This window comes from Lytechinus variegatus, chromosome 18 (genome assembly GCF_018143015.1).
Source record: "Lytechinus variegatus isolate NC3 chromosome 18, Lvar_3.0, whole genome shotgun sequence".
NCBI classification, from domain to species: Eukaryota; Metazoa; Echinodermata; class Echinoidea; order Temnopleuroida; family Toxopneustidae; genus Lytechinus; species Lytechinus variegatus.
This window is the reverse complement of record NC_054757.1, coordinates 20,231,719-20,244,737: the sequence shown is the minus strand read 5'-3', so window position 1 is coordinate 20,244,737 and position 13,019 is coordinate 20,231,719. Positions and strand designations below refer to the sequence as shown.

Genomic DNA, 13,019 nt, shown 5'->3' with positions numbered 1-13,019 from the left:
ATGTTAGGGTTAAAGGTGAGGCTATATGTACAGTATATTGAATTAAGAATGAGATAAGTTTTGCATATGAATGACTGTAAAAGTAGGGTTAACGGTGATAATTACAAGTACAATGCGTTGAAAGTGAGATAGGTATCAAGCATAAATATATGATCTATAAGGTATAGGGTTATTTCATGAAAGCATGGGTTACTCTTTCTATAATTTAGAATTAAAATAGTGCATGGAATCTACTCAAGTGAGCCTCATCAAATAAAGTCAACAAAAGTTTTTAATATCGTGTAAGTATGGATTAACAGTATACAGAAAATTTAAAATTTTTACAAGGCAAATAAGAAGGAAAAACGATTATGTATACACTGTATACACCTTCTTACTATTACAATTACAATTAAATGACTTGCATATATTATATTATCAAATTTATCATACAATGCTTTAAACACTACAGCTATCAAGAAAGAATGAGATTGAAATGATGATGTTATGAGTTATTATTTTAAAAATATGAATGATTACAATATCATAGCATAGATTATAAACAGGTAATATTGATAATACCTCTTTACTTTCATATTATCATCTTGATTTGCTTTCCCCATAAATTGGATGATTAATAAGGTCAAAGTGAGAAGTTCAGAAAAGACATTCAATAAATTAAACTTAATAAGAAAGCAAAAACATTGTTGAAATAAATAAATATCTATATTTACTAATAAATTTGAAAAATGTAATTGTATCATAGGCTCTTCTAAAGCTTTATGATTGATCAGTCCTCCACTCTAAAAGAAATCAAATGGAATTCACTAAACCATATCCTATCATGTCAAATGTCTGCAATTTGGTACCCATGCTCGTCAAAAAAAAAACCCCTCAAATAAGGGTAGGATTTCTGACTCAATTCTTCGACAAATTTTTAAGGAAAAGGGTCATTTTTAAGTCATAAATTTTACAAAAAAGAAAAACGGTTATCTTTTAGTGGGTACTTTGACATTTGTTTTATTTTTTCTTTCCCCAAACACTGCAATATATCCTGCGCCTCGCGATTCTGCTCAAGCTCGTTTAAAGACTTGGCCCAGTGCAGTTGGCACTCCTGGTCCTAGTGCCCCTAGCCACAGTCGACATTTAGAGGTACATTTTACACAAACTTAACACTATTAATACATCCTTAATGTCAAATAGAATTTGACACTAAGGATTACGCCAGTTAGGGTCCAATTTGAAGTGCTTGGACGAGCATGGTGACCACTTCAGTCCGTGACTGACCCCCTCCCGGGGTTGCAGGCTGGCACACACTCTGCAATGTTATTGCAATCAGATCTAACACAATCGCATTGTAAATGTATAGTGTGTGCTGGGCTCTACAACAGTTACAGCATAATCAACCCATCTCCAAAAGGTTGATAAAGAAAGGTGATTTGAGGTACTAAGTCTTGTCACTCTATTGGCGAAGATGCATGTCGGTGGAAGAACAGGGTTAGGAAGGGGACCATGGCAATTCAGCACCATGCACTAATACTCATGCTATATCTAACATGCTCCAGCATACATGTACATTAATAGGGTAGACAGACTAATTTCACTCTGACAATGAATAAAAAAAAATTAAAAGGAATCTGGTATCTTCTATAATTCTTTGTAGTTTATAATACACTGTTTAAATTGCTACTCTAACTTGGTATTTATACTTAAATTATATTGTTTAAGTCATACCCCTGAATAGTAGCCAACTAAAGCTGTATACTGGTATGTAAATAACGTAGATGAAAAGATAACCACTGTTATATTTCCCATATATTTTCTTAGTCACATTTCTCTACCCACTAAATTACATTATGATATCTACTTCCAATATGTTTCATTTAGATTGAATTTCAAAGCTTTCTTTTGGTAAAGTTTTGTGTTGCAGAACTAAAATTCTTTGAATTTAAACTTATATCTGCATGCCTTTACATTATATGTTTGATGTTTCAAAATTCATTTCTAATTGATTACAAAATGCTTTTCCTTCACGACATAATCTTAAGACTTCTGTCCAAAATAAGTCTCTGAGGATGGAATATATAATACAAAAGACCAAGAAAAGGCATAGTCTAGCTATAGCTACACTGTAGTCCTAAATTGATTGTTACCAAGAAAATCCTTAAAATACATTTGAAAAGCATCGCCGATGACGTTTTGACTGTCCTGATAGCCTTGCTGAATAATTAAGAAGTTAACTTTACTAGATGGCAATGCAAACATACTTTGACTTTCTTAAATGTTTTCTAAATATTGTAACTCTCGGTCCTGTTTTCCAACATTTTTATACACAAAGACAAGTCGTCTGCAAAGACTGCTTTGTTTTTAACTTAGCAGCATCCTTAGAATCTGCATAACTCTCATAAACAAAAACAACTGTCAGGAGCCTGTTTCACAAATAGCTGTGATTGATCCGAAGAACTATGGAAAGCCACCCGTGATTACATTCTTCACCTGTATATTTCTCTCAATTCAATTATTTCACAATAAATATTACCCTCAGCCCTACTTCAGAATTGCATTAAAAAAATGAGTTGTTTTACAAGGAGTAAAAACAAGCGCGGAACAAAAATGTTCAGAGATGAGACCATGATGATGATTCATGACATCATAACATGACTTGTGACATCACAACAAGATTATCATGATGTCCCTTGAATATGTCTTTGGGACAACTTTGGGAGTACTTAAAGTTTATGGTGGAATGCTTATGGTGAAAGGGGAGCATTTTGACTCACCATACCTTGGGAGCATTTCATAAAACGGATTTTCACTGACTATTGTAATAAGCTACTGAAATCCTTGCATCTGATTGGCTCAAGACAAATTAACCAGTGAAACTCACCAACCATTTTCTTCATGAAACACTCCCCTTGTACAAATATGGCATTACTTTTAAGAACAACAAAGCGGGTGGATTTTGAAAGTTCAGGGGGCCGTTTCATAGAGCTGTTCGTAAGTTAAGAGCGACTTTAAGAACTACTGATGATCCCTTCTTGTGGTAAATGGTATACACCGAAATATTCATTGGCGATGGTTTAGAGCGTAAGAAAGGATCACCAGTCATTTTTAAAGTCACTCTTAACTTACAAACAGCTTTAAAGAACACCCACCAGGTCCGTATTATCAGGGAACTAAGAAGTGGTGTTGGACAAAGGGTTTGAAGGGGTAGAGAGCTATTTCCTTACCTCTACGAGCCTGTGGAGCGCCGAAGCCGAAACCAGCCGTACCGGGTAGCTCACCAGATTTGACAAAGCTATGATAGGCCTTCCGAGCTTCTTCATCAGAGGCATAGCCGGACCCAGGAGCAGATCCACGCCGCCTAGACACACAAAGATGAATTGATTTAAGCTTTATGAACATCAGTGGTGCCATGAACGTGCATGTTTCATGGAAAAATCACAAAAGGGATTCATCAAGATTCATCACATTTGTTGTCTTGCAAGCTATCCAATTCGACACCCTTCCTACGTTTTGATTGGCTCAGAAGTATCTGTGTCCAATTGTAACTGTCAGTGCTGAAAAGATTCATTACTGGTCTCCAATTGTCAGAAAGATCATAGGTTTTGGGGTGAGTGTGTAATTTAGAAAAAAAAAGTATCATGGTAAAATGGTCTACTGTGAAAAGAGATATGGCTGCAGGTCATGTGGCTAACAAGCAAAACAGTTACAATTCTGATGATTTTGGTAATTCTGAAATGTTAAATCATACACACATTCTATACATGTATTACTAATTTCAAATAACTTTGGAGTACTTCCTACAAATTTCTCTTTCATGACCAGAACTTGTTGATCCTGGGAGAAAAATTAACAAAGGTACAGACTTGTGTAAGTGCATTATTCAAAAAAATACTATCCAATTGAATGATTTTCGAACCCCCATTGGTAAGTTTCTCTCACTTTTCTGCCTTTACCAAAATAAATGAAACATCAGGGAAGACCTTCCCCTTTAAGTTTAAAGGGCATACTTACCCTCCATCATAGAGAGGACCATCTTTCCTTGATAAGACCTGTCAGTGAAGCATAAATAATTGGTAATAATTGTCCAGTATCAAATCAAATGGAGTAATGAATTTTGGGGTGATAAAGACAAGAAGTAAGATATCATTTCCGTCTCCAACGATACTACAAGCAGAGCTCAACTGCTATGAACACATCACAGGCAGACCGGGCGTGATTCGAACCCACGACTTCTGGATTACTAGAACAAAGTCATAACCACTAGTCCAGTAGTTTGCATGGTTTCTTCAATATCATGTTTTTACCAACCACAATCAGTATACATCCACATAATTAAGGCCAGTGATTGTTTAACATTGGTTTGACTTTTAAAAAATCTGAGCTAGAAGGTCACACTTGTCACCTGTGTCTGTGATATGTTCCAAAAATGAAGCCCCGAAAAAATTGCGTTCGAAAATGATTATTTAGTGCTTCAAAAATTGAAATATAAAGTGACCGGAAACACCATCTTAATTTCATCCCATACACTTATGTGTACTATTTAGGTGTCTATAAGACGCCTATTTACAAAATCGAGGTTTGCCTTGTAGTTTTGGCTTTTCATTCTCAATAATGGTTGTTTTCAGGGTTTATTAGTTGTAATATATGCACTTGTACACATGTTTCATCTTGGTTTGAGAATTTTTAAAATCAGCTGCTCACAAAGTTAAACAATACCTTTAAGGCCTAAAAACAATTATGTTGCCCTGATCCGACTGATCATAAAATTGAAGAATTTGCTCAAATTTGGGTTCAATGATTTTAAAGCCATCATGAGGTAAATTGGTACACGTATTTCAAGGAATATATGTATGTTCCTGCCAGGTGCCCATTTACTACACCTGGGTTGAGAGCAGCACAATGTGGCTGGGATTCAAACCCACAACTCTCTCAATTTACAGTCTGGAGGCTAATCCACTGGGTCACAACACTCCACTACTACGTAATTAAAGTAAAACTATTCATTTCATGAAGGCATATCAGAATTACTTACACTTTTTTCATGAGCTGCTAGGGCAGACTTTCCTGGCACAAAATCTTGTATTCTTCCAGGCTGTACTCGATATGAAGGAGTATTCTTCACCACATGCTCTGGCTCAGTACTCCTGAAAAGAAAGAATTATTTTATCCATCAGTGATTCAACTTACAATCATGGTACATACTGTACATAACATACTTGTATTTACTTTGCTAACATTTAGACATTCACCATGCAAAGACCAATAATGTCACCAATATTCATTTAGAAAATAATTCAAAAACTTATGAGGCTAAAAGCAGAGAAAAATACTGTTTGCTAAAAAAGTAAATTTAATCAAAATGCAAGATGGAAAATCCATTGAAAAATATTTTTTTTTCTTTTGGTCGATTTGATATGGATGATGCTTTTTTTAAATAGTTTAATAAGCAAAATCAATATAAAACTTATTCATGACCAGCAGATCCCAAAATATTGACAAGATTGCACACGTCTTGACAAAACAAAACAAAAATTGTAATAGTATTCAAAGAATATTATTAAAAAATCTTAAAGATACAGATGAATAAAAAAAAATATTCTAAAGTGTTTCTAAAGTGTGAAGGCTATTCACTGACTCACCTTTCATCTCTCTTCCAGTCATCTACAATGACACATGGAATAAAACAAAAAGACTCATTAGCATTTTTATTATGTTTAATACAATGATATCTGTCTCCTTATCTTGTTCTTAATATCATAGCAAAGAAATTAAGTTCACTTGTATTGCTGAGCTATTAATGGGATATCAGCTCACTATTTCCCTCTTCAAAATGGGTGTGACAAATAAATAAGGGTGACCAATGCACTATTATCATTGATATGAAAATTGTATATCAGTTGTTATTATTCTTTTATGGAAATGAAATATAATTGCATCGGTAACTACAGTAAAAAAAATATAATAAAATCAACTTTAATAGAGCAGGATATGTACAAGTTACAGTCCAATAGGTACAGGCAGCATTAAATTTGCATTCAACGGATTTGTTTGATCCGTTTCCCCATATTTCCCATTTATTTTGATTTTTTTTTAAATCTCACATTGGGTGATTTCAAGTAGTGTTAATGCTGGTTTTGGGTGTTGGAATCACAATTAAGATTTGCCTTTCCCTCGCTTAAAATCTTACATGAGTTTCAAAAGTCTGAATCACATTTTTGAAAAGCTTAATCAAACCCAAGTGAGATTTGTCAGAGGACCAGATAGAGAATTGATACCTTGCCTCAAAGTAAAAGAAAACATACAAAAGAAGCTTAATAGTAGACATAAAAGTTGAGAGCATAAAACTTTGCGAATTAATATGCAAATCTAGTAATGAACATCATCTGTTCAAAAATATATGTGGAACCATCAAACATGCATATGAATCAAAGATAATCACATGACCAATTATGCTGTGCATATATAATGCAAGGGAATGGACCAGTTAATGCAAGAAGGGTATAAACTGTTTCCCTCTGCAAGGTACTAAAAGCATTAGCATTCTTAGTCTTAACTACTCATTTCATGAATCTTATTATATTCCATGCCATATTCTATAATTACAAATGGACTGCATTGGCCAGTATTAAAGGGTTAATGCCAGGTTAAATCCCAACTAAGCTGTATTATATTGCATAATTGCCTATGGAGTGCCAAATGGTCACTATCAATTTTCACAATTAGATTAACCCAATCTGATACCAAAAGTTAAATGTCCACCAAGTGTTGGTGCATTTGTAATTGGGTATTGCAAATGTGCATCAATCAAATACAATGTACAACTATAAATTTGGGAAACTAAACCAAGCCAAAATGTACTAAGGCCATATAAACCCATTACCTACTGTAATTCACGAAATCCCCGTACAAAAACTAGAATGGGGATCAGAGATTTCAGTAGAGAATGGAATAAAAGTGCCTAGAAAAAAGTAATACTACCATCTATGCACGGCACAAACAGCTCACCTTTAACATGCGCATGCACAGCTTCATTCTCACTCAAAAACACGCTATCAGAACTGTCTTCTAAACAGATAAAGAGCAAAGTACAAAACAATAACAGCAGTGAGCATTCCAACTACTTCCACTATATTCAAGAGAGCAATACATGCATGCCTTCAAGAGAGTTAAGTGAAGACCCTGTCACATAAAGCTTAGCGATTGATCATAGGACTGATTTATATGGTTGATTGGTTATTAAGTATGGTAATCGTAAACATTAGCTCCACAGTCAATCACTAAGCTTAAGGTAACATGGCCTGATCATGCAACTGAAATGAGATGGGATTGATCCAATCAACCACAACTATGGATGTTTGTTCAAAATATTTTCTAGATATGATGTATAATTCATACATTCATCATTCTCTTGGAGATTCAGTGTGATTCTCTTGAACTAAGCAGATAGTGCAACATTCCCATAAAAGAAATTATGAAATGGATGGATTTTTATACAGATGAGATTGATTGGAACAATCTTAACTCTTTGTTAGACAGGGCCTTGGACAAATTCCTAAAAGAAACGAGCATGTTTTAAGGTCTTGCCTGGCATAGCAATCTAATGAGGGAGTCAATGATGTTACACACTCAATATTTCTTTGGTATATTCATTATCTATAATATCAAACATTTAAATTGTCAATCTTAGTGAATAAAAAAAAAACACTACACTGATACACAATAAACTGCATATCGATGAGGAAAGAGGAATAAAACCATAGTTTTACATTATTGGAGTGAAAAAAATGAAAATTCATACAGATTTCAAAAATAAAATATAGGATATAGTTAGTATATGACATGATAGGTTTCTCATTTGCATACCACGAGTCATATGCACATTATTTTTTTTACGAAAATATGCAAAAACTGAAATGAAATAAGGTATTTTACATTTTTTACCACATTTCCATATTTACTTCTTGTTTGATTGTTCTCCATCTATTTTTACTCAACTACTTACTGTTGATGGACTTGAATTTTAATGATTCTGATGATTATATGTATATTATGGGTCATTTGGTTTTTTAATATGTCTAATATTAATAATCTAGGTTGAAAGTACAAATTGGTCTTTAAAAGTTATTTAAAAAAAAAATGAAAGATTTCCACAGATAAAGCTTTTCTCTAAAACTAACAACCACACACATTAATCTGTTTTATAAAGCAATGCTACCAAAAAAATGAAAAAGACAATTAACAGCAAAATAAAAGTCTAAATCACTAAAATGAAAAATCATGCATTTTTCTAAAGACAGGTTACTTCTGAATCAAGGATGGAGGCCACACAAACAACAAAACAAGCACAAAATTCACATGAACCATTACATATTATACCACAATTTCATCCTGTAATTCTGTTTAATTTTTGTTTTAATTAAAACATTTCAATAGCTGAATGCTTTTATAGGCTTTACAATTAAGAAACAATAACTAACACCCTTTTCCCCCAAGAGCATCTTTTTTTTCAACGTAAAATGAGGGGTAATAACAGGGTATTTTGAAGGGGAGGGGGACAAGGCAAGGCGATGTGATTTTTTTTCTCAATTGAATAAAGGGATGATATAGTGTAGTGTTAATTCTAACCAAAAGAATTCAATCAAAGCATTATTTCTACGACTACCTTAACATTTATACTAATTAGGCTTATAATTAATTTTCAATGCTACAACCTAATTTCAAATACTACTCAAGTATAAATGAATATATTGATAAGATTCAGTTCTTCAATACAAGATGCTGAAGACAGAAGGCTAATATTGATCAAGGCAAAATAATGGGTACCTGGCAAAAGGAGTCTACTCCATGTTATCACTTCAACTGCCTGGAAGAAAGGCGCTTCTCAAACTATTTGTACAAGTTGGTGTAAATCTCAAATTATTTGTACAAGTCGGGGTAAATGTAATATTTAAGAATGACAAACTGTACCAAAGATTTTCCAATTATCAGAGTGGGTGATATTCTTTCATTTTAATAATCAAGTATCAAATATATACACAAATTAGTATACTTTCTATGATTCATAGTTATTTTTACTGAAAGTTTGGGCAAGATATTCTAGGGTTTTTTTTCATTAATGCCAAGAAATAATGAGCAAGATATCAAATTTGATCATGGGGTATTATCTTTCTCTTTCATTGGACAGTTCAATTCATGGGCAGAGTTGTTTATGTTGATACCACAACATGGTCAAAGTTAATTGATCTGAATTGAATTTGAGACTTTGTGAATTGAAATATAATTAAAATGAATAGTGACACTTGATAACTAAGATGCCAGAGGTTTAAAGATAAATTCCAGTTCTGGTAACGATCTCAAAATGACTTTTTATAGAATCTAATATAATGACCACCCAAGTGTCCGTTTGTATGAATAAAAAATATGTGCCAAAGGATTCTGGAAGAAATTGTGTAATTGCTGAGAAATAAGCAAAATAAGCGCGGATTCGGTCACTTCCGTCGGGTCTTTATTCCAGCAATAATAATACACTGTCCCACGTGTGCCTATCTGTGTTGGTGATCTTCAGTGTGAACATTTTTCAGCATAGATTTCACAAAGTTCAGTTTATGTAACTGTACCAGATCTAGATCCTCGATGATATACTGACAATTAAGCCTGGTTTTACAGACTTTCTCATGAAATCAGTGTTTACTGCAACTACTGGCATTTCTCTTTAAAACATAGGACCTCAGAACTTCCAAAAAAAATTAACCTTACACTGTAGGTAAAGATTTTAATTTTGATTTTAATTTTGACGAGAACAGAAAAGCAATACCTACATATCTCCCTCCTGCTATGCAGGTGTGACAAATATGAAATTTAAATATAATCTTTTTTAAAAACGAAATAAGTTTTTATTGGAACAGCTCCCCTTTCTTCCAGTAAGTTTCAATGCAACCATGGATTTTTTTCCTGCCTTTTGTCAGGAAAATGATGAAGCACTCATTACAAGTAGTGAAGCTTTCATTCAAGAGTGAAGCTAACTTACCATTATCTTTTGTTTCATAAACCGAGCAAGTATGTGTGTGAATTATTTTGTATTTCGAATGAATGGTGAATGAAAAAAATAAATGGAAAGAAAATAAATGGTTTTTGGTCAAAAATAAATATCTTTGAGAAAGTATACAGGGTACTTGATCACTAAATCTGATCCACATAATGCTTCCATATAGAGCAACATTTGCGTTGTATGTGAATATAACTTTTCTATTGCTATTTTACATAATTTAAACAGTTGCATATTTTGTTTTCCTTTCAACTTATATCTTATAAAAGATATTACAAATTCTAGTCATAATAAAATTTTCAGGGGCAATATTTTTCTTAAATCATTAACAAATCAGGGCCAAATAAACATCAAGGTTTTCTTTCTCATAAAAATAGTTTTACAACATATATACAAGATCTGACAATGAAATATTTGGTTATTTACAAGATATTTGATGATGACAAAGACAAATGAATAATTGCCATGATATGCATGGGAAGCAGCTGGAGTTATGCAACATGAACATAAATGAAGCTGAAAGAGTATGGTAAGCTAAAATGACTGCAATAATAATTATATAACCTTCTACATTCTGTGGAAGCGAAATATCATCACTATCATCTGGAAAATATAATAAAATATATATATATGTGTGGTGATGAGAGGAAAGGGGTATGGGGGAAGGGCGAATGGGCAAACAAATTAGAATGATTATATATATATTTTTTCAGCAGTTGTATGTTCTTATATTCTAAACTGAATCATCTAAACCACAATAACACATTGGTTATCACTTTAGGTAGAAAGTACTCGATATGAAATTCAGCCTAAGCACCATTTTTAGTGGATATTTATGTAATGAAAAAATCTAATATTAATATAATTATTGTAATCTTCATCATCTTTATGCTCATATGTGTATAAATCACACAGAATTTCATGAAGGGTGAAATTAGTTTACCTGCTGTATGCCCATTATTGCAATATATCCTAATCTTTCCATTGGTAAATTTTACAAGAATCAAATATCCCTGTCTGCATAATACCTTTAAGTCAAAATTTGGGATGCAACCCATTTATACTTGAAATTCAACGGGACATGCATTTAGTCAAAATGAAATTTCATTTCAAAATAATCAGAAAATATCAAACTTTTGCTGAACAAATAGAAATGAAAACTTTAAGGTGCTGGCATTGTCAAAATTTGGTGCACTGCCATACCAGTGATGCATCTTTCACAGCTGAATAGCCCTGTGCAGTGCATTCAAAATACAAGGCCATGCTGAATATTAAGTTTCCTACCATAATATTTAAAGGAAAAAAATATTTGAAAAAATAAACAACCAATAGAAAAAGTGCAAGTTATTTGTCAAAATGGGACTTGAGGTGGAATCACAGATAGCTGAAATTAGATGGTAGATCATGGCGGTGGTGGCAATTTGGTTTGCTCCGCGAAGGAAAGGGTTAACCCTGTAATCAGACTCTGCTCAAACAATATAGACCCTAACACTGCAGTCACATTTCCCCTACGGCACCCGTACAGCAAGTCGGAAACAGCCGTGTTAACATATTTTTGTGCTAGTTACATAGGTGACTTGAATGAAAGTGAATAAAATGGCTGTTTTTTACTCGCTGTACAGCCGCCGTAGGGGAAATGTGAATGCAGCATACAGGGGGGCGTTTCATCAATATTTTCGTCCGACAAGTTGTCAGATCTGACAACTTTCCTGGATTCTGATTGGTTGAGAAGCACTGTTACTATAGTAACTGTCTGATAAAACAGGACTTGTCGGATAAAACGTCTGACAAGTCCTTTCATGAAACGCTCCCCAGATCTACAATGTAAAGAATAGAACATGTTTAAATTTTCAGGGCGGTCTTGGTAGCTTGGAATGGACCGAGGAGGAGGCTTAGAGGATGGAAGAGTGTTGCTTCCAATCTAAGAGGCTTATAAGGGCTCTATCGCCTTAAAAGGGGATCCGTGCTACTACCCTGCCAATTTGCATTGGTAATGCACAGTTCCTATTTGACAACCACCGAGGGCCACCATCTAATTCAGCAATGTGATCGAGTGTGGAAAAAAAGTGTCAAGGCGGGAAGGGGTATTGGGGCTGCAAGTAGTAAGAAAAAGATCAGAGGGGGGTTCATGAAAGTTGTTGGCGCTGACAATTTTAGTTATATCCTTGGGTTTGATTGGGTGAGAGGCACTGGCCTCTTGACTGTTACTATGGTAACTGTCGGATAAAGACAGCTTGTCAGTGCAGACAATTTCCATGAAACGGTCCCCAGGTCATGAGATTGGGAAATGCCATTAGGGGTTCGTACAGGGAGTGTGTCATGAAGCAAATGGTCAGTGATTTTCACTGACTAATTTGTTCTGAGCCAATCAGATGCAAGGATTTCAGTAGCTTTTAACAACTGTCAGTGAAAATCCCAGACAATCTGTTTCATGAAATGCTCCCAAGGGCCCGTCTTACAAAGAGTTACAATTGATCTGATCAACCTCAAGTATATGGAAATCCATCAATGTCATAATTTTTTTTCTAAAGGAAATTTGCATAATGTACTTTGAAAACAAAGAGAAGCATACTGAATTGTTAAGAAAACAATGAATACATGAATATACATCATACCTAGAAAATATTTTGAACAAACATGATTTTAGAAGATGACATTGCTGGCTTTCCATAGTTGTGGTTGATTGGATCATTGGTAACCCTTTGTAAGACAGGGCCCAAATGTACATGTGTTATAATTCAGTGGGGGTCCCAAGGGACATCCACTGTGGATATGAAGAGAAATGGAGAGAGAAAAAGAGGGGGGAGAAGGGGGCGTGAAGACCCTGTAAAGGAGCCGAGGGATAATTGGTGTGAGATAGGATTTGAATATAGAGTGCCAAGTGGAGGATGTGTGAGGAGGCAAGGAGTACAATTAGGGGTCAAGTAAAATGCGACAGTCATACCAACGAACGGACTCCAAACCGACCGATGGTATGTCATTGGAAATA

The 13,019-nt window shown here is 34.2% G+C and overlaps 1 protein-coding gene across 13 annotated transcripts in view; it reads right to left on the bottom strand.

Moving 5' to 3' along the window:
* The window catches only part of LOC121431563, a 119,700-nt gene that overhangs the window by 54,602 nt on the left and 52,079 nt on the right, over window positions 1–13,019 (bottom strand). For 9 of the 13 annotated variants that reach the window (XM_041629082.1, XM_041629091.1, XM_041629092.1 and 6 more), the window contains 6 exons: window positions 10,595–10,633; window positions 6,991–7,050; window positions 5,625–5,646; window positions 5,018–5,129; window positions 3,997–4,034; window positions 3,210–3,343 (listed from right to left, as the gene is read on the bottom strand). In XM_041629082.1, the coding sequence (XP_041485016.1) occupies window positions 3,210–3,343; window positions 3,997–4,034; window positions 5,018–5,129; window positions 5,625–5,646; window positions 6,991–7,050; window positions 10,595–10,633 (405 nt within the window). Of the gene's footprint in view, window positions 1–3,209; window positions 3,344–3,996; window positions 4,035–5,017; window positions 5,130–5,624; window positions 5,647–6,990; window positions 7,051–10,012; window positions 10,019–10,594; window positions 10,634–13,019 lie in introns of all 13 variants that reach the window. The other 4 variants (XM_041629084.1, XM_041629088.1, XM_041629086.1 and 1 more) reach the window with 4 other exon arrangements.